We start from the raw sequence: 17881 nt of genomic DNA, 5'->3' as shown, positions 1-17881 counted from the left end.
AAGATTATATATATTAATTTATATATAATATATATTATATATATAACATATATATGTAAAATCAACCCAGTAGGAAAATAGGTAAAACACATACGTAGACATTTCGTGGAAGAGGAGGTACATAAAGCCAATGAAAAGAAACATTCTCTTCATTAGTGATCAGCAAAATGCAAATCAAAAGTACACTGAGAGGGGCTTCCCTGGTGGCGCAGTGGTTGAGAGTCCGCCTGCCGATGCAGGGGACACGGGTTCGTGACCCGGTCCGGGAGGATCCCACATGCCGCGGAACGGCTGGGCCCGTGAGCCATGGCCGCTGAGCCTGCGCGTCCGGAGCCTGTGCTCCGCAACGGGAGAGGCCACAACAGTGAGAGGCCCGCGTACCGCAAAAAAAAAGTACACTGAGATACTTTCAGTTGGCAAAACCTCAGAAGTCTAAAAAGCCCAAATACTGGTGAGGATGTAGAGCAACAGGACTTCTTATGAACTGCTGGAGGAAGTGTAGATTGGTAGAAGCACTCTGAAGACAACTTAGTAATTTGCCTGGCAAGTTGACCATCATATAAACTATGTCCTAGCAGTTCTACTTCTAGGTATAAGTCTAGGGAAAACTCACGTCTACACCAGGAGATGTGAAAGACACAGCTTTTTTGTTTTTATTTTTTATTTATTTATTTTTTTTTTGCAATAGCAAGAAGTCTAAATCCAACCCAAATTCCTACTAAACAAGAAAGGATAAAGTACGGTATAATCACACTGAGGAATATTATACAGCAGTAAAAATGGCAACCCACAACGATGTGGAGACGTTAATGCTGAGCGAGAAAAGAGTGCATATACCACAATGTCCTATTAATAAAGTTCATAAAGAGCAAAATCAAAACCATGTATTGTCTAAGGTATTCATAAAAATTTTCAAACTAATTTAAGGAGGCACAGAAGAGAGCAGCACAGAAATTCGGGTCACAAGGAGTTGGGAATTGCACGTGACCAGATGAGCCGGCCAGCGTTCTAGCTCCCAGGTTGGGTGCCGGCCCCCAGGTGTCATTGTGTCCTTACCATTTATTTACTTATTTACACGTTAAGCATTAAAACTAAACTCTTCTAAATTGAACACTTTTAATTCAGGAGCACAACTCGCGGTTTTTAAAAAGCCTGCGGTATTTTAAAATGAAGGACTCACCCCCAAGTGTATTGGTTCCGTACGTGATTGTTATCTAACGAATTGGCAAGATTGGGCCTGTCCCCCGAGGGCCACTGAGGGCAGCCCCAGGCACTTCCCAGACGCCGGCCCGGCCCGAGTGCCCAGGTCCACAGTGTCCCCTGCTCCGAGGCAGCCCTGCCCAGATTCTGGCCTCTCCAAGCACCTGGGGGAGGCCGTAGACCTCTGTCCAGACCCTCACACCAGAGCTGACCTGTGGCTGTCTTAACCTGGCTTCGAGTCACCCCCTCTAACAACAGCAACACTGCTTTGTTCTTGGGGCCTCTCCTGGCACCTGGCACCCGGGCTCTCCTCTCCCAGAAATTGACGAGTGCCGATCCCAGCCGTGCCTGCATGGGGGCTCCTGTCAGGACCGCGTCGCTGGGTACCTGTGTGTCTGCAGCCCAGGGCATGAAGGAGCCCGCTGCGAGCTGGGTAAGACAGGTCCCGGCCCTCGCTGCGGGCCGGCAGCTCCGGCACCCCGGCCGTGGGCCTGGGGCACTGGCGTCCCCTGGCCGTGGTCACCTTGCTCCAGCTGCCCCTCTCCCTGGGCTGGTCTCTGGTTGGGCACTGCCTGCTCTCTCAGGTCCCTGCCAGCTCTGATGTCCAGAAGGACAGCAGTTTATAAATATCTCTGCTTCTGCCTCCCCAGGGGGACTGAGAGCTCAGCTGAGAAAAGCTAGCCTCCTGCAGCCTCTGGCCTGGGGGCAGGGGGGCAGGTCACACCCCAGTGCTCTGCGCCAGAGGAGGGAGGGGAGGCCTGCCGGGTGCACCGCTGAGCAAGCCCTGCTCCCCGCACGCCTGTGGGGTCCTCTGAGCCCCGAGACAGAGACACCACCCCGGCATGGCGGGGCAGGCCCAGGATGTCCAGTCGGGGCCCCTGCGAAGCCTGGGCGGTGAAGGCCGGAGCGGCCTGGGGGCAGGCTCTGTGGGCAGAGTGGAGGGCAGCGGCGAGGCTGAAGCCGCGGTGCACAGGAGACCCCGGGGGCGCGGGGTCATGCCGTCACATGTCCCGTCTCTGCAGAGACAGACGAGTGCCTGACGCAGCCCTGCAGAAACGGAGGCTCCTGCAGGGACCTCCCGGGGGCCTTTGTCTGCCAGTGCCCCCCAGGCTTCGTTGGAGTCCACTGCGAGACAGGTAGGGGCTGCGCTTGGGGGATCCCCATGCGCCAGGTCCTCAACCACACTCGCTAGGCCCCTGACACCCCGGGAAAACCTCTTGTCAACGAACGTAGACCCTGGGCCGCTCAGAGAGCAGGGGGATGGGGGCAGTCCCCGTGGCCCTGCTGGACAGGACCCCTGGGGGAGGGGCCCCAGGGGGGAGGAGGAGGGGAGGGCCGGGTGCCCGCCAAGGGGAGGGGCCCGTCGCCAGCCCCTTCCGCCCGAGGGGCTCGCCCCGCCGCCCTGCGCCCCCGCCCGGCCTCCCTCCTGCCTCCCCTTCCCTTCTTCCCGCTGTCCTCTCCTCCCTCCCCCAGACACCCCCCTGCCGCCCTGGCCGACTCTCTGGGTGTTCTCCAGAGGTGGACGCCTGCGACTCCAGGCCCTGCCAGCACGGAGGCCGGTGCGAGAACGGTGGCGGGGCCTACCTGTGTGTCTGCCCAGAGGGCTTCTTCGGCTACCACTGCGAGACAGGTGGGGCCCAGCCGCCCTTCCCTCCTCCGGGGTCCTTTCCTCTGCCTGCCCCCGCCTCCTGTACTTACCCTCCCCGGCGATCTCACGTCCCCCCCAGCTCCATGTCCAGCCACAGGCCCTGCTGTTGCTGCACCGGCCAAGCTCAGGGCTGCCCCGGGGGCCAGGAACTCACGGTTCCTCACATCGGGATACCCTCCCTGATCAGCCTGAGCAGGGGCTCCTTGGGGACCAGGTCCCGGCTGGAATGTCCCTCCTGGACGAGGGCTTCCCTGACCACAGACCTGCAGGGGCCCCCACCCTATCACCCGTCTCCCCAGCACCATTTTTCTCCTTTGGAGCACTTTCCCGTCTCTGGGACTGTCTGGCAGTACTTCTCTCAACTTGCTGCTGTGTATCCCCTCCCAAAACAGGCCTATCCCCAGGGTGGGGCGTGGCCTGACCTGGGCTGTTCGAGTGTCCCCAGCCCCTAAGCTGGGCGTGGCTGGCTCCACTCAGACCTACTATAGTGTGGATGGGCTTCTGGGCTCCAGCACCACAGTGCGGACCGCCTGTGGCCAGAGAGCCCCACTGCACAGGCCTGGGGTGGCGGAGGGCACTGCAGGCTCTGGCCTGTGAGCTTGGGGCCGCACCCGCACCCCAACCCCAGTGCTCTCAGCTGCCTGCTGCCCCCGGGAGTGGTCGCCCCAAGTCACCACGTGCGAGAGCCCCACTGCACAGGCCTGGGGCGGCGGAGGGCACTGCAGGCTCTGGCCTGTGAGCTTGGGGCCACACCCGCACCCCAACCCCAGTGCTCTCAGCTGCCTGCTGCCCCCCGGGGGTGGTCGCCCCAAGTCACCTTGGCTCGGGCCGGGGCAGCAGGGCCTGGTTCACAGTCAGAGGCCTTCCCTGCCTGGCCTCTCCACGGGGCCCCAGCAAGCCCTGCCCTCCCCCTACGAGAGTGCCCGCACCCCCCGTATCCACCTCCCCAGAGTGCGGCCGTGATACCACCCACCTCCACCCCGCAACTGCATCAGCGCAGGAACGGCCCTGGGTCAGGACCAAGGCCCAGCTGGAGGGGGGCCTGGCGATGTGCGCGCACTCACGGCTGCCTCCCCCCTCGCAGTGAGCGACCCCTGCTTCTCCAGCCCCTGTGGGGGCCGCGGCTACTGCCTGGCCAGCAACGGGTCCCACAGCTGCACCTGTAAAGCGGGCTACACGGGCAAGGACTGTGCCAAAGGTGAGGCGGCCAGGGTGCCGACGTCGGGGGCAGACTCCCCTCCTCCCCAGGGCTGCAGACACCCCGTGGGACGGGCCAAAGGGCCAAACGGTCCCCAGGGCCGAGTGTCCAGGCGGCTGCTCTCCCAGACTCTGCCCGGGAAGCCGGGAGGAGCAAACAGGCCGACGGGCGGCATCAGCGCAGTCACGCGTGCGCTCACACGGGAGACCCTCCAGGAGCCCAAGGCGGGCTCCCACCAGCAGTGGCCCACCTGTGCCCCGGGGTAGCCAGGCCCGAGAGCTAATGGGCCAGACACCTGCCTGGGGGCCGGGGCTTCCACGGCCGACAGCTGACCACCCCCCTTCCCTTGTTCTTGACTGAAACCCTGAAGAGCTCTTCCCACCAACGGCCCTCAAGGTGGAGCGAGTGGAGGAGAGCGGGGTCTCCATCTCCTGGCGCCCACCCGAAGGCCCAGCCGCCCGGCAGATGCTCGACGGCTACGCGGTCACCTACGCCTCTTCCGACGGCTCCTACCGCCGCACGGACTTCGTGGACCGGGGCCGCTCCTCGCACCAGCTCCGGGCCCTGGCGGCCGGCAGGGCTTACAACATCTCCGTCTTCTCGGTCAAGCGCAATGCCAACAACAAGAACGACATCAGCAGGCCCGTGGTGCTTCTCACCCGCACGCGTGAGTGTCTGCGGACCTGCCCGCCCCCCCGAGGGCCCCACGGGCCGCACGCCCCGGAGCCGGCTGGGGGCCAGCCAGCCGATCCCCGACACTGGCGCCAGCGCTGCCAGGCAGGGCAGAGAGGGAACCTTCTCACAGAGGAGAGGAACAGCTGCGGGACAGAGACGGCGATGGGGGTGAGGGAGCGAGACTGGGGAAGTGCAGCGGGGCCCCTGAGAAGGTCCTGGGCTGATATGCCAGCCCACACTGGGGCGGGGCCGAGGGGAGGCGGCCAGGTACCCCGGGGGTGAGGACGGAGCCTCCTTGCTGCAGGTCAAGAGAAGGGGCAGCAGGGGCCGCAGGGAGGGCCCTCTGGGGGAGCTGCCCTGAATGGAAGTTGTGTGTAAGGGCGTCCAGAGAGGCTTGGGGCCCCAGCTGGCTTGTCTGCTCCTGGGATCAACAGGGGAGGGGGGAGAATCCCAGAACACACCCATGATGGTGGGATGGTGGGCGCTGGCCCAGGGGGTCAAGAGACTGGGGAAGGGGCGGCTGGAGGCTGGAGGGTGGAGCGAGAACTGGGAATTGATGTGACCACTGGGCGTGTCGAGAGCCCCGTGGGGTGGCTGATGGGCTCCGAGTGAGGCCCGGGGCAGATGGACACAGGCAGGCGGCTGGGTGCGGACCCTCGGAGGACGGGCGGGGGAGCACCTTCTCAGGTGCCCCGGGAGGAGGGAGGCAGGCATCCTGGCAGCAGCTGCCGGCCCGAGCAGACGCTGACACCGAGGACATTGAGGGCCAGTGCAGGGCGAGACGAGGACTCAGGACAGCACGTCCTGGGGGAGGCCCCGAGCGGTGCCGAGGACACACCGGGCCAGCAGGGCGGGCCGGGCACGTGGCCGAGGAGCGAGCCCTCAGGGGCCTGGGGGAGGAGTAGGCCACCCTCAGCCTGGCTTCAGGAAGAAGTGCTTTTGCGCTGCTCGAGGTGGGGTCTGCCGGGGAAAGGCCTCTGGAAGGAAGACAGGTGGGAGGGGTACCACTGCGCGCAGAATGGGGCGCTGCACCCCGGGAGCTTCGGGCGCCCCTCTCCGCTCCCTTGACTGGGGTTCGGCCCCCTCCCTGAGGTCGCCAAGGACCCTTCCTGGCTTCTCCCCGTCAGTCCCCTGGACCACCCAGACAGTGCAGGTAGTCGCTGTCGGTGCCACTGAGACAGCCAGCCAGAGGGTCAGGAAGGGCCCACCTCGCCCCTGGCGGTCTGAAGGGGCCAAGACCGCCCAGAGCAGTGTCCACAGCAGCCCCTCTGGAGCCCCCCCAAGGCAGGGGCCTGGGGCGTGTCCACCCACTCCAACTCCGCACTGGGCTGGGGGACATGTTCAGCTAGCCCAGGCTGGATGGCTCACCGTGAGGCCACCTCTCCGCGCCTCCTCTCTTGTCCTGGCCCCGCCCTACCCAGGGGTGAGGAGGTGCCACACGGCTGTGCCCCCATTGTCCCCAGGACCCCGCCCCGTCGAGGGCCTTGAGGTCACCAACGTGACCGCCAGCACCATCTCGGTGCGATGGGCTCTGCACAGGATCCGCCACGCCACCGTCAGCAGCGTCCGCGTGTCCATCCGCCACCCCAAGGCCCAGGAGGACGAGTCCACCGACGTGGACAAGGGTGTGGACAAGTTCACATTCAGGTGAGAGCGCGGCGGCCTTGCCCCACCCCGGCTCCCAGCCTCGCTCTTGCCGCCACCCTGTGCTCCCCACCTGCCCAGCCCCTGGGGGAGCAGGGGCGCTTGGTTGGTCCTGGGTCTCACTCCTGCCTCGCCTCCTCATGGGGCCACCAGACAGGTGTTTCAAAGCGCCCCCAAAAGCAGAGACACTCTAAAAATCTGAGGACAGACCTCCTGCACGGAGGCCAGTGAGACACTGGCCACCCAGAGGCCAGCCCAGAGTTCTTCCAGCCTGAGTCACGCAGACAGACGCCTCTGAGAGGGAGAAACCGTGGCACCCCTGGGTCGCCTGACATTTTTATCTTGTTCAGTAATATGTTCGAACCTTAAACTAGGCATATAAACTTCTTAGGCTTAATTATTACAAGTTACATACAAACAAAACTACAAAAATAAAATTCAAATGAACATCAGTCATTCAGAATGGCCGGTGACTGAAATAAACCCCTTAGCAACCCTGCAGGGAAGCCTCAGACCCCACGGCCTAGGCGCCCTGGCTCAGGGACCCCTGTGGCCTAGGCGCCCCGGCTCAGGGACCCCTGTGGGCTGCTCGTCAACCAGAGAGGTTTCCAGCCCCTGGCCAGGAGGGCAGGCAGTGCTGGAGGGCAAGGGTGAGGAAGAGTGCTGGCAGCCTCCCGGGAAGGGGTCCCCAGGCTGGGGAGTAAAGTCGGCTCCACTCCAGGACACGCCCACCAAATTCCTGCGCAGCAGTCTGGGCGGGCTCAGCGGGAACAGCTCTGCAGCGTCCAGCCCAGAGCAGCCACAGGCCACGGCCAGGGGGCGGGGCTCTGGAAGGTGAGGCCAGGCCAGGCGGGGCGCTCTGTCCGCCACATCCTCTGAACCACCCACATTTTGGTACGTTTCTGGTTTGCAGACTTCTCACAACCACTTTTTCTGTGCGTGTCTGTCCTTTCCGTCTAAGCAGACGGCTGTTAGTGCTGGAGATGACACTCCACTTTCTTTGTTTTTTAAGTATTGCTGTGACTCTCCTTGATTCACATCCTGCCCACTTCCCAAGAGTGGCAGGACAGAGACACAAATGGAGCCCAAGGTGGGCATTCTGTGGCTACGTCAGGGTCCCCAAGACCACGCCCACGTTCACTAGGGGGCCCCCAGGACTCAGCAGAGGCCGTGCTCACAGCTGGATTCAGGACAGAGAAAGGATACAAAGAATATCAGTAAAAGGAAGGGGCGCAGGGACAAGTCGGGGACCAGGCGTGAGCTTCCAGAGCCCCCTCCCCTCACATGACACGCTTAGCTCCGCACCACCAGCCGTGACGAGACCGTGAGGTGCTGTCTCCCCAGGGAGCCCGTCGGAGACACAGCGCCTGGGGCTTTTCCTGGGAGTGGTCGCGGGCACCTGTGCCTGGTGAAGGGTCCAGACTCCCAGGAGGAAGCGGCACTCCGCAGGAGCCTCACTGGGCACAAACGTCTAGGGGCAGCGAGGCCGTCTGCTCCACGAGGGGGCTGGGGACCCTCCCGGCGCACCCAGCCCAGGGCCAGCCTCGCGGGCGGGCGGGGGCCTGTTAACCCTTTTCCTCCAATTGCCCTATTCCGGCCTCTCCTGTCTTAACACCAGCCACCCCGGCAGGCCTGTGACCTTCCCAGCCACTCCAATACTAGACAGACAGACCAGGGAGTAGCTTCCTACCCCCGGAGCACTCAGGTCTCAGGCCACAAATCTGGCCTTCGTGGAGGCTGCCTGGCCACCAGCACTGGCACGACCCCTGGCCCCCGTCACACCCGCGCGGACAAGCCTCAGTCTGGCAGCACAGCCGTCCCGTTCCTCTCTCCCTGGCCTCCCCTCCCCACAGGGCCCTGCTTCCAGGAAGGAGATACACCATCTGGGTGACTGCCCTCAGCGGGCCTGGGGGGCAGGAGCACCCCACCGAGAGCCTGGCCTCGGCGCCGCTGCACGTGTGGACCCGTAAGTAGGATGGCGAGGGCTCGGCTCGCACGGGGGCTTCTGGAAGCTCTCGCCTCCCCCCGAGCCCTCAGTCCTCTCCAAAGTGGCCGCACACCAGAAACCTGGCCCTGGCCACGTGTACCAGGCGTGCCCAGAGGCGCCCGGGATGGCGGCTGCAGGGGGCTGGGTGGCCCTCCCGCGAGGGACGACCTTCCTAGGCAGCCCTCCGCGTGGCTGCTCGCACGCTGCCGGGCTCCTGCGGGACCAGGGTCACCAAGCAGGGCAGGAGGGACAAGCGGCAAGTTGCCCGAGTGAGCGCCACACTGCCACGGGGACACCCGGCCCTCACTGCCTCTCTCTCCCCAACACGCGGGCTGTCCGGGCACAGGGGGCACAGTGGACAGGGGTGGGGAAAGGGGCAGGGGCTTGGTGAGCAGGGCCTTGCCCGGTGGTGCAGGTGGACAGCACAGGCTCAAGTCCTTGCTCTGACCCTCAGTGCTGGGCCCCTGGCCCACCCTCTGCCTGTCTAGCCCCCTCCCCTATCTACATCCCAGGAGAAGGCGTGCATGGCCAGTCTCGAGGGATGGAAAGTGTCACCGGGAGGGCACCCTGATGGACTGACCAGGCAGGGGGCCTCACCGGGGGCCAGCGGGTGGCATTCTGGGGGTGCCTCTTGGGGCAGGAGGGGGAGCTGCTGCAGGCCCTGAGCAGCTGCAAACGTCCCTCCACACCACCCTTTAGGACCACGAAGTGGTCTGTAACCACCCAAGCTGGCTTCAAATGAAGCTTCAGCAATCCGTGTCAGATCTTTAAACCGTGTCCTGGGCAGAAGACCCCGTCAACCCCCTTCACTTCCCTCCCCTGCTCCGTGCTCGCCCAGGGCCTCTGCCGCCAGCCAACCTGACCGCCGCCCGAGTCACGGCCACCTCCGCCCACATAGTCTGGGATGCCCCCACTCCGGGCACCTCACTGGAGGCCTACGTCATCAACGTGACCACTAGCCAGAGCAGCAAGAGCCGCTACGTCCCCAACGGGAGGCTGGTGTCCTACACAGTGCGGGACCTGAGGCCTGGGCGGCGGTACCAGCTGTCAGTGACGGCCGTGCAGAGCGCCGGGGGCGACCAGCTGCACAGCGAGCCCGCTCACCTGTACATCATCACCTGTAAGTGCGGCACCTTGTCCGGGAGGCAGCTCTCCTGCTCTGGCCCAGGCCACACTGTCCCAGGGACAGACAGGCAGCCGAGCACAGGGCTGTGCTGACACAGAATTGCATGCATGGAAGTTGGGGGAGGAGTTCCTGGGCAGCTGGTGCTGGGGCAGTGAGCTGACAGTTCAGAAGACTAAGCATCTCACTCCTCACCTTGTGCCGTCCGCCCGAGTGGACCCCAGATGGCTGAGCGGTAAATACAGGGCATCACCCTGAAAACAAGCGCCGAGAGTGGGCAGTGGCAGCGTGGAGGCGGCCCTGGGTGGCAGCCTGGCAGCCAGGCCTGAGCCGTGAGGAGCTGCTGGACCGCAGCATGGGAAGGAGGGGCAGGACAGCCTCAGCAAGGGGTGGGCTGGGAGAGGCAAGAAGTAAGGACAGAGTGGGCGGACGGAGGGTGGGGGCAGCTGAGGAACACGGAGGCTCAAGGCCACGGTGAGGGCACGGGTCGGCTCCCAGGAGCACAGGAGGCCCGCTGGGTCCCGCGGGGGTCCTGCCCGACCCCGCTTACACGTCACAGCTCACAAGAGGACGGCCGGTCTGGATGGTGCTGCGGGGAGGTGGGCGGCGGCCCGGGCTCCCTCCTCTCCCAACCCACCGACCTGCCCTCAGGGCATGGGGCGCACTTGCCCTGTGACATTCAGACCCAGCTCAGCCCCAGGCGCGCCCGCCAGGCAGACAGGGCAGGTCGGGGCCCCTCTGTGAGCTGGTGGGGGGCGGGGGGTCTCGCAGGTGAGGCGGGTACCCAGCCCTGGGGGTGGGGGCTGCTGAAGGCCACAGTTAGGTGACAAGGACCCACGGAGGAGCCATGCCCTCTCTCTCGGGGTGTGCAGGGCGTGGGCCTCAGATGAGGTGAGTCTGGACGGGGTCCGAGGCCCGGCCCCACCTGCAGGCGGAGAGCCTGGGCCAGGGTGGGGGGCGGGGACCGGCACCTGGACCACTCCCAGGCTGCATCCGCAGCTCCCCATCGGGCGGGGAGCGGGGCTGGGGTGGGATGGGGGTACGTGCCCCTTTGGCTCTCACCTCGGAGCAGCGGGGCAGGACGGGGGCACAGGGAGCCCCAGACCAGCCCGCGCGGCCACCCCGTCCTCCACCCGCCCGCAGCCGCGAGGGACGGCGCCGACAGACGCTGGCACCGGGAAGGACTCCCCCCGCGGGCGCTCAGAACCCGACCGGCCCCCGCGCGCCTGCCAGAGCTGCGTCTGCTCAACGACCCCGGCGCCCCCGCACCGCCGACCCAGGCCTCCAGGTGCCCGCCTCAGCCGCCGCCCCTGAGAGCCCGGGCCCAGAACCCACCTGCTGACCCGCGCTGACTCTCCCACAGGTTCTCGGAGCTCGTGGACGGCAGAGGACGAGTGAGCGCCAGCTTCCGGAGCTCGCCTGGCAGACGGGTCACCATGAGATCACGTGAGTGCCAGGCCTCCCAGTGGGATGAGGGTCGAGGTCCCTGAAACCTGGGCTTCAAGACCACCTCCAGTGCCCCGCACCGTCCCCAGCAGGGGACCCCGATGGGGTCGGAGGCCCTGGGCTCCAGGGAGAGAAGCCGCTCAAGAAGGCGGCCCAGGGACAGTCCTGGGCGCGAGGCAGCAGGCTTCATGGTCAGCGCGCTGTGGCATCCTGATCTCTCCTAGAACCCACGGCTCTGGTGCAGCTGGAGAACGCGGAGGAGGTCCCCGAGCAGGTCAGCCTGGCCCTCCAGCTCCCCGGACGCAGTGGTGACAAGGGCGTGGAAAGTAAGTCAGCAGGAGTGGATTTCAGGGCTGACCACCCTCAGGGGCCTGAAGGACCCCAGTGAGGAGGGCTGAGGCACGGGGCCTGCCCGAGGGGCAGCCGAGCGCCCCGCCCTGGAAAGGGGGGACCAAACCACACCACGCAGGCAGACCAGAACAGGCCTGGGGGCTGCAGCCACCCAGACATTCAGGGTCCTCCCTGGAGAGACTGGCCCACCGCTGCCCCCTGCAGACGGCCCCTCCTCTCCCTCTGCGAGCAGCAGAGCCCTCCCTGCCTCTCCCAGAGATGTACAGGGAGCAGGATGGCAGCAATGAGTGGAGGGGCAGCCGCTGGGCGGCTCCAGCTGGAGGACCGCCTAGGAGGCTGCCGCTACCCAGGCTCGGCAAGCAGGGCCTGAACTGTCTGCCGGTGAGGGCCACAGCTGGGCAGCTCCAAGATGCCACCTTCCTTCCTCAAACTCAGACCCTTGCTCTATCTTTCCTCCCGTTCTAACCCTCGGGGCCTTGTCCCTCTGGGGACAGTTCTAGGAGCCAGTGGCCCTTTCTCCTGAGCTACACCACAGGCTCAGACTGGGCTCACCCATCAGCCAGTCCCCAGAGAAGGCAGAGTACTCGGTAAAGGGAGAGTCAAGCGCCCAGGATGCGGCCTCACCTGCAGGCCCCCAGCGCACCCAAGGACACCTGGACACATCCAGGCACCTGCACCACAGGGTGTGTTTGCCAGCGGTGGCTCCACGGCCCCACAGCCCAGCACCCCTCACTGTACGAGGCCTTGGTGAGCACCAGGGGGGCGCAGTTTGCGGGTCGGACGCAGTCAGAGAACGAAGCCACCGGCTAAGGTGCGGTCAGAGTGTTGCTGGCGTTTTGTAAGTGAAAAAACAAACATTTTATCTGATGGTGTGCGTTATGTCAGCCCTTTTAAATATCAGATGTTTCATTTCACAAAACTCAGAAATTAGAGGGATGTGAGTGACCTCTCCTGGGTCCCTTCTTAAGGAGAGATTCGAGGTGGCACCAGGCTGGCCCCGGCTGTCACTGCCATCTGCAGCGTTTGCTAACGTGAGGGACGAAGCCTTGAGAGAGCGTGCGATGATTTTAGGTGATAACAGGACGAAACATCTCGAATGGCCCCCAGGTGCACAGAATTAGTCGCGGTCTTTGGCTCCTGTCACATTCTCACCATCGGGCCAGGCTGGCCCCCTTTTACTTAGTGAGTCTGGTTGGTTAGCTTTTGCTAAACTAACAGCCTTCCGACCTGGAACCCACCCATGAACCAGAACACAGCAGTAACCTGTGTCTTGCTGTTGTCCTCCCAGTGAACCACGAGCTTGAGTTCGTGCTGCCATCCCTCTGCTCCATCAGAGGCTGGATGGTAGGAGTGAGTTCACCGCCCGCATGGGTGTCCGACAGCCACAGGCTTTCCTCACCGGGCAGCATCTGGCTGTGTGCCGCCCCCAGACCCGCGTTTGCGCCCAGCATCCTGTGCTCGTTCACCCTCACTGTCCAGCATCTAGTCCGTCGGTGAACTCGCTCCGAGGGCACGTGGGCCGTGTCTGCCGTTGTCGGCAGTGCTGCTCTGTGCTCCTGTACACATCTCCCGGCTCGTGTGCAGGCTCGGGATGTGTGAATGCCCCAGTGACAAGAGACTGCGAGTTGTCTTCCAAGTGGGGTATCAGTCTGGATCCTCCCAGCAGCAGTCAAGAGGTGCAGTGAGTTGGCCCACGGTCTCTCCAGAATCTGGGCTTGTCAGGTTTCGCCGTCCTGCCAGCAGGACGGGTGTGAAGAGCACTGTAATGATCTGATCTGTGTCCCTCGAGAACTGGCGTGGTCGGCACCTCGTCGTGGCCCCCTCCTCCGTGCCGCTGCCTGGCTTCCTCAGGCCGAGCCTGACCACCTTAGAGGCTGCCTCTTTGGCAAGGCTCGCAGTCCCACGGGGCCAGTCCTCTCGCTGCCCGTCAATGTCTTGGCTGTTCTTGCCTTTGTATTTCTGTAAACGTTTACAATCAGCTTGCCAAGGTCCACAAAGTACTTGTTGGAACTTTACATGGCCAAACTTCTGAGGCCCTATATGCCTGAAAATACACTTATTAGCCCTCACATTTGAAGGACAATTTAGCTAGGTATAAAATTCGAGGTTCAAAGTTCCTCTCCCATTCAGTTCTTCAAACATTTGTCCACTGTCATCAACTATGCTGTCACTGGGTGTCAATCTTGTTCTTGTTTCCTTCTAGAATAATCTGCTCCTTCTCTCTGGTAGTTCTTAGACTTTTCTTTCTAGGGAAAGAAAAGTCTAAGGGAAGGACGATCCCCAGAAAGCCCCAGGCACCCCCCAAGCACAACAGTTAATGCTCCTGATTTGGCATTTGCTCACCAAGCAACTCTCCAGGTCAGGGCCGCTCCTTCAAGCACCCAGGAGATGCTCCTGGAGGATTCCCAAGATTCCTGCCATCCTGGGAACTTGGAGTGAATGCAGAAGCTGGTCAAATTCTTCCTGTTTCCCCCAATTTCTCACCCCAGGAGGGCTTTTGGACTCTGCTGGCTTTATCCCCTTGACACCCATACAAGTGGGGGCAGAACTTAAACCTCTCTACTCTGTAATTTATCCTTCATATAGGAGGAGCCCATTGCCCCCGCCCCAGGGTGCAGCCCCATCCTTGTCCCCCACCTTCGTTCAAAACAGCCTTCTCTTTGTTTTTATTTACTCGTGAGTGTGTTTGTGTGTGTGTGTGTGTGTGTGTGTGTGTGTCTGTCACGATAAACTCAGGATTCAGTGGAGACTTTGTAAAATGAGGCTACAGAGTGGTGCCCCAGTAAAAACCCCACTGCTGCATATAACTCTAGGCTTCGGGTCCCAGCTGCCCGAGCATGGCACAAATGTCAGTCACAGTCTCTGCAGGATGGTGTCCCAAGTACAGAGAGTAAGGATTGCTGACGTGGGCTCACAGGTTCTAAACACCCCTACACACTTCCATGTTCTGTAAGGTTACCATAAAATGTCTCTGGACAATTGTTATGTACAGTGTCTAAAATCCATATGGAATTGGAAGGGACCCGGAATAGCAAAAAACATCCTAAAAAAGTAGGAAGACTCACATACCCGTTTGTCAAAACTTAGTACAAAGCAATGGTAATCAAGTCACTGCCAGATACTGGCACAAGGATAGACGTATAAATCAGTGGAATAGAATTAAGAGTCCAGAAATAAACCTATACATCTGTGGTCAACTGATTTCAACAGGGGTGCCAAGACCATTCAGTGGAGGAAAGAAGAGTCTTTTCAGCAAACGGTGCTGGCACAGCTGGATATCCACATACAAAAGAATGAAGTTGGACCCCCTACCTCACACCATACACAAAATTAATTAAAAATGGATCAAAGACCTAAATGTAAGAGCTAAAGCTATAAAATTCTTAGAAGAAAACACGGGTAAATCTGTATTACCTTGGATTTGACAGAGGATTTTTTTAATATTTATTTATTTACTTATTTTTGGCTGCATCAGGTCGTAGTTGTGGCAGGCAGGATCTTTCGTTGTGGCACACAGGCTTCTCTCTAGTTGTGGCAGGCTCGAGAGACCATGGGCTCAGTAGTTGTGGCGCATGGGCTTAACTGCCCCACAGCATGTGAGATCTTAGTGCCCCAACCAGGGATCGAACCACGTCCCCTGGAAGGCAGATTCTTAACCACTGGACCACCAAGGAAGTCCCAAAGGATTTTTAGATATGGCACCAAAAGCAAGAGCAACAAAAGAAAAAACAGGTTAAGTTGGACTTCATCAAAATTTAAAACTTTCTGTGCTTCAAAAGACATCATCAAGGAAGTGAAAAGACAACACATAAAATGGGAGAAAATATTTGCAAATCATATATTTGAAAAGGAATCTGAATCTAAAATATATAAAGAACTCTTAAAGCTGAATAAGAGGAAGACAAATAACCCAATTAAGAAATAAGCAGGGCTTCCCTGGTGGCACAGTGGTTGGGAGTCCGCCTGCTCATGCAGGGGACGCGGGTTCGTGCCCCGGTCCGGGAAGATCCCACATGCCGTGGAGCGGCTGGGCCTGTGAGCCATGGCCGCTGAGCCTGCGCATCCGGAGCCTGTGCTCCGCAACGGGAGAGGCCACAGCAGTGAGAGGCCTGCGTACCGCAAAAAAAAAAAAAAAAGAAAGAAGCAAAGGATCTGAATAGACATTTCTCCAAGGAAGATACACAAATGGCAACAAGCCCATGAGAAGATGTTTGGTATCACTAGTCATCAGGGAAATGCTAATCAAAACCACAGTGAGATGCCTCTTCACATACACCAGCATGGCTAGAATGAAAATGTCAGGATACCCACAAGCACTGATGAGGATGTGAAGAAACTGGAACCCTCCAACACTGCTGGTGGGAATGTAGAGTCGTGCAGCTGCTTCAGTTCCTCAAAGAATTAAACATGGAGTTACCATGTGACCCAGCAATTCCACTCCTAGCTACACACCCAAGAGAAATGAAAACGTATGTCCACACAAGGACTTACACAGATGGCCACTGCAGCACTATTCACAATTGCCGAAAGGTGGAAACAGCTGATGAATGGATGAACAAATGTGTTATATTCAAAATTATTGGACCATGAAAAGGAATAAAGTACTGATAAATGCTACAACATAGATGAACCTTGAAAACATTATGCTAAGTGAGAGAAGCCAGTCATAAAGAACACATAATCTGATTCCATTCATCTGAAAGTCCAGAATAGGGAAACCTAGAGTGATAGAAAGTAGATCAATGGTTGCTTCGGACTGGGGGTGGGGGGTGGAGGTATATGGGGTGAGAGCTAAAGGTACTGGGTTTCTTTCTGAGGTGATAAGAACATTCTAAAATTGACCATGGGGATGGATGCACATATCTGGATATGCTAAAAATCTATACACTTCAAATGGCTGAATCGTATATAAAGTATATCTCAAAGCTGTTTCCAAAATGTACTGTGCAGAACAGTGTTTTGGTGTCTCTTTTGTGTAGGAAAGTGGGGAAGGGAAATACGAATGTACATACCCATTTTCTTATATTTAAAAATAAATAAAACTAATAAAAATGATTAACTCTATAATTAAGCAGAGAACAAGAATGAAGAAATAAAGGGAATGGAGAGGGAAGATAGGTATCTCTAAATGTACCTTTATAGATGTGACTTTAGAAATAAGAAAATGTTTTTTTAAATGACACCAAAAAAGAAAGCAATGCCTAAAATTTGAAAACAAACTGAAATAAACGTATTAACCATGCCGATGGCATAACCACACAGGAAACAAAAGGATCACTTCAAGTGATTTTTTAAAACAGCATCCTAGGGACTTCCCTGGTGGTCCAGTGGGTAAGACTCCACGCTCCCAATGCAGGGGGCCCAGGTTCGATCCCTGGTTGGGGAATTAGATCCCGCATGCATGCCGCAGCTAAGAAGTCTGCATGCCGAAGCTAAGAAGTCTGCATGCCGCAACTAAGAAGTCCACGTGCAGCAACTAAAGATCCCACGTGCCGCAACTAAGACCTGGCGCAGCCAAAATAAATAAATAAAACAGCATTCTGACTATTAACATCTAGTGGGATATAATCTAAGGATTAAAAGAATTGCCAAGCAATTTTAAGCTGTACTCAGTGATCTTAATGTCATTTCCAAACTATTACATGTACATTGTGGGATAAAGAAAATAATTACGTTAATGCCACAAAGATTTTCAGCATGAAGTGATACAATATAAAAATCAAAGAAGTAAAACCCCTGATTTTATTTAATTCTGTTCATTTGAACTGGAAATATTGGAATGAACTCATAATTTGTTCATTTTTATTTTTTAAATCTAATTTCCTAGTTCTGTCTCCTGAAAAGACCTGGAGCACTGACACCACAGTAACAGTGAGCCCCTTGATCAGCCAGACTGTGGACTGGATACCATTCTCCACTAAAAGGAACCAGGGGGGGAGTTCCCTGGTGGTCCAGTGGTTAGGACTCTATGCTCCCAATGCAGGGGGCCCGGGTTCGATCTCTGTTCAGGGAACTAGATCCCACATGCCACAACTAAAACAAGATCCTGCATGCCACAACTAAAGATACTGCACACAGCAATGAAGATCCCGCGTGCCGCAACTAAGACCCAGAGCAGCCAAATAAATAAATAAATATTTTTTTAATAAATAAATATATAGACTGCGGTCTTCAGAGAAATGGCTGATTCCAAGGCTGAAGCAGAACATGGACAAAATAAGCCCAGGACATGGGAATTCCCTGGGAGTCCAGTGGTTAGAACTCCGCCCTTTCACTGCCAAAGGCCCGGGTTCAATCCCTGGTTGGGGAACTAAGATTCCACAAGCTGCATGGTACAGCCTAAAAAAAAAAAAAAAAAAAAAATCCTAGGACATACTTGTAAAAAAGCAAGCAGGCTTTCAAAAACAACTAGGATTGTGTCTAGAGGGCACAGGAGCCAACCTGAAGGGGCTCCCACTGGCCAAAGATGGGATAATTTGAGCATGAAGAAAGCTAATGACAGCAACAGACTGAAACCCATCAAATATATACAAGTCCACAAGGTCATAACAATGGTAAGAAAGAAAGAACAACGTATTGGTCAACTTTAGAGCTTGCTGGGGGACCAAC

General features: G+C 58.5%; 1 protein-coding gene across 12 annotated transcripts in view; it reads left to right on the top strand.

Moving 5' to 3' along the window:
- The window catches only part of SNED1 (sushi, nidogen and EGF like domains 1), an 89680-nt gene that overhangs the window by 57676 nt on the left and 14123 nt on the right, over positions 1-17881 (top strand). For 9 of the 12 annotated variants that reach the window (XM_027116498.1, XM_027116423.1, XM_027116414.1 and 6 more), the window contains 11 exons: positions 1520-1633; positions 2223-2336; positions 2717-2830; positions 3933-4046; positions 4417-4713; positions 6185-6368; positions 8219-8331; positions 9191-9472; positions 10619-10763; positions 10839-10921; positions 11146-11247. In XM_027116498.1, the coding sequence (XP_026972299.1) occupies positions 1520-1633; positions 2223-2336; positions 2717-2830; positions 3933-4046; positions 4417-4713; positions 6185-6368; positions 8219-8331; positions 9191-9472; positions 10619-10763; positions 10839-10921; positions 11146-11247 (1662 nt within the window). Of the gene's footprint in view, positions 1-1519; positions 1634-2222; positions 2337-2716; positions 2831-3932; positions 4047-4416; positions 4714-6184; positions 6369-8218; positions 8332-9190; positions 9473-10618; positions 10764-10838; positions 10922-11145; positions 11248-17881 lie in introns of those variants that run through there. The other 3 variants (XM_027116480.1, XM_027116441.1, XM_027116490.1) reach the window with 2 other exon arrangements.

Source organism: Aethalodelphis obliquidens, unplaced genomic scaffold, assembly GCF_003676395.1.
Source record: "Aethalodelphis obliquidens isolate GAN/ISIS:26980383/991018 unplaced genomic scaffold, ASM367639v1 scaffold2, whole genome shotgun sequence".
Lineage (NCBI taxonomy): Eukaryota > Metazoa > Chordata > Mammalia > Artiodactyla > Delphinidae > Aethalodelphis > Aethalodelphis obliquidens.
The sequence above is the reverse complement of the archived record's forward strand: the minus strand, read 5'-3'. Positions and strand labels throughout refer to the sequence as shown.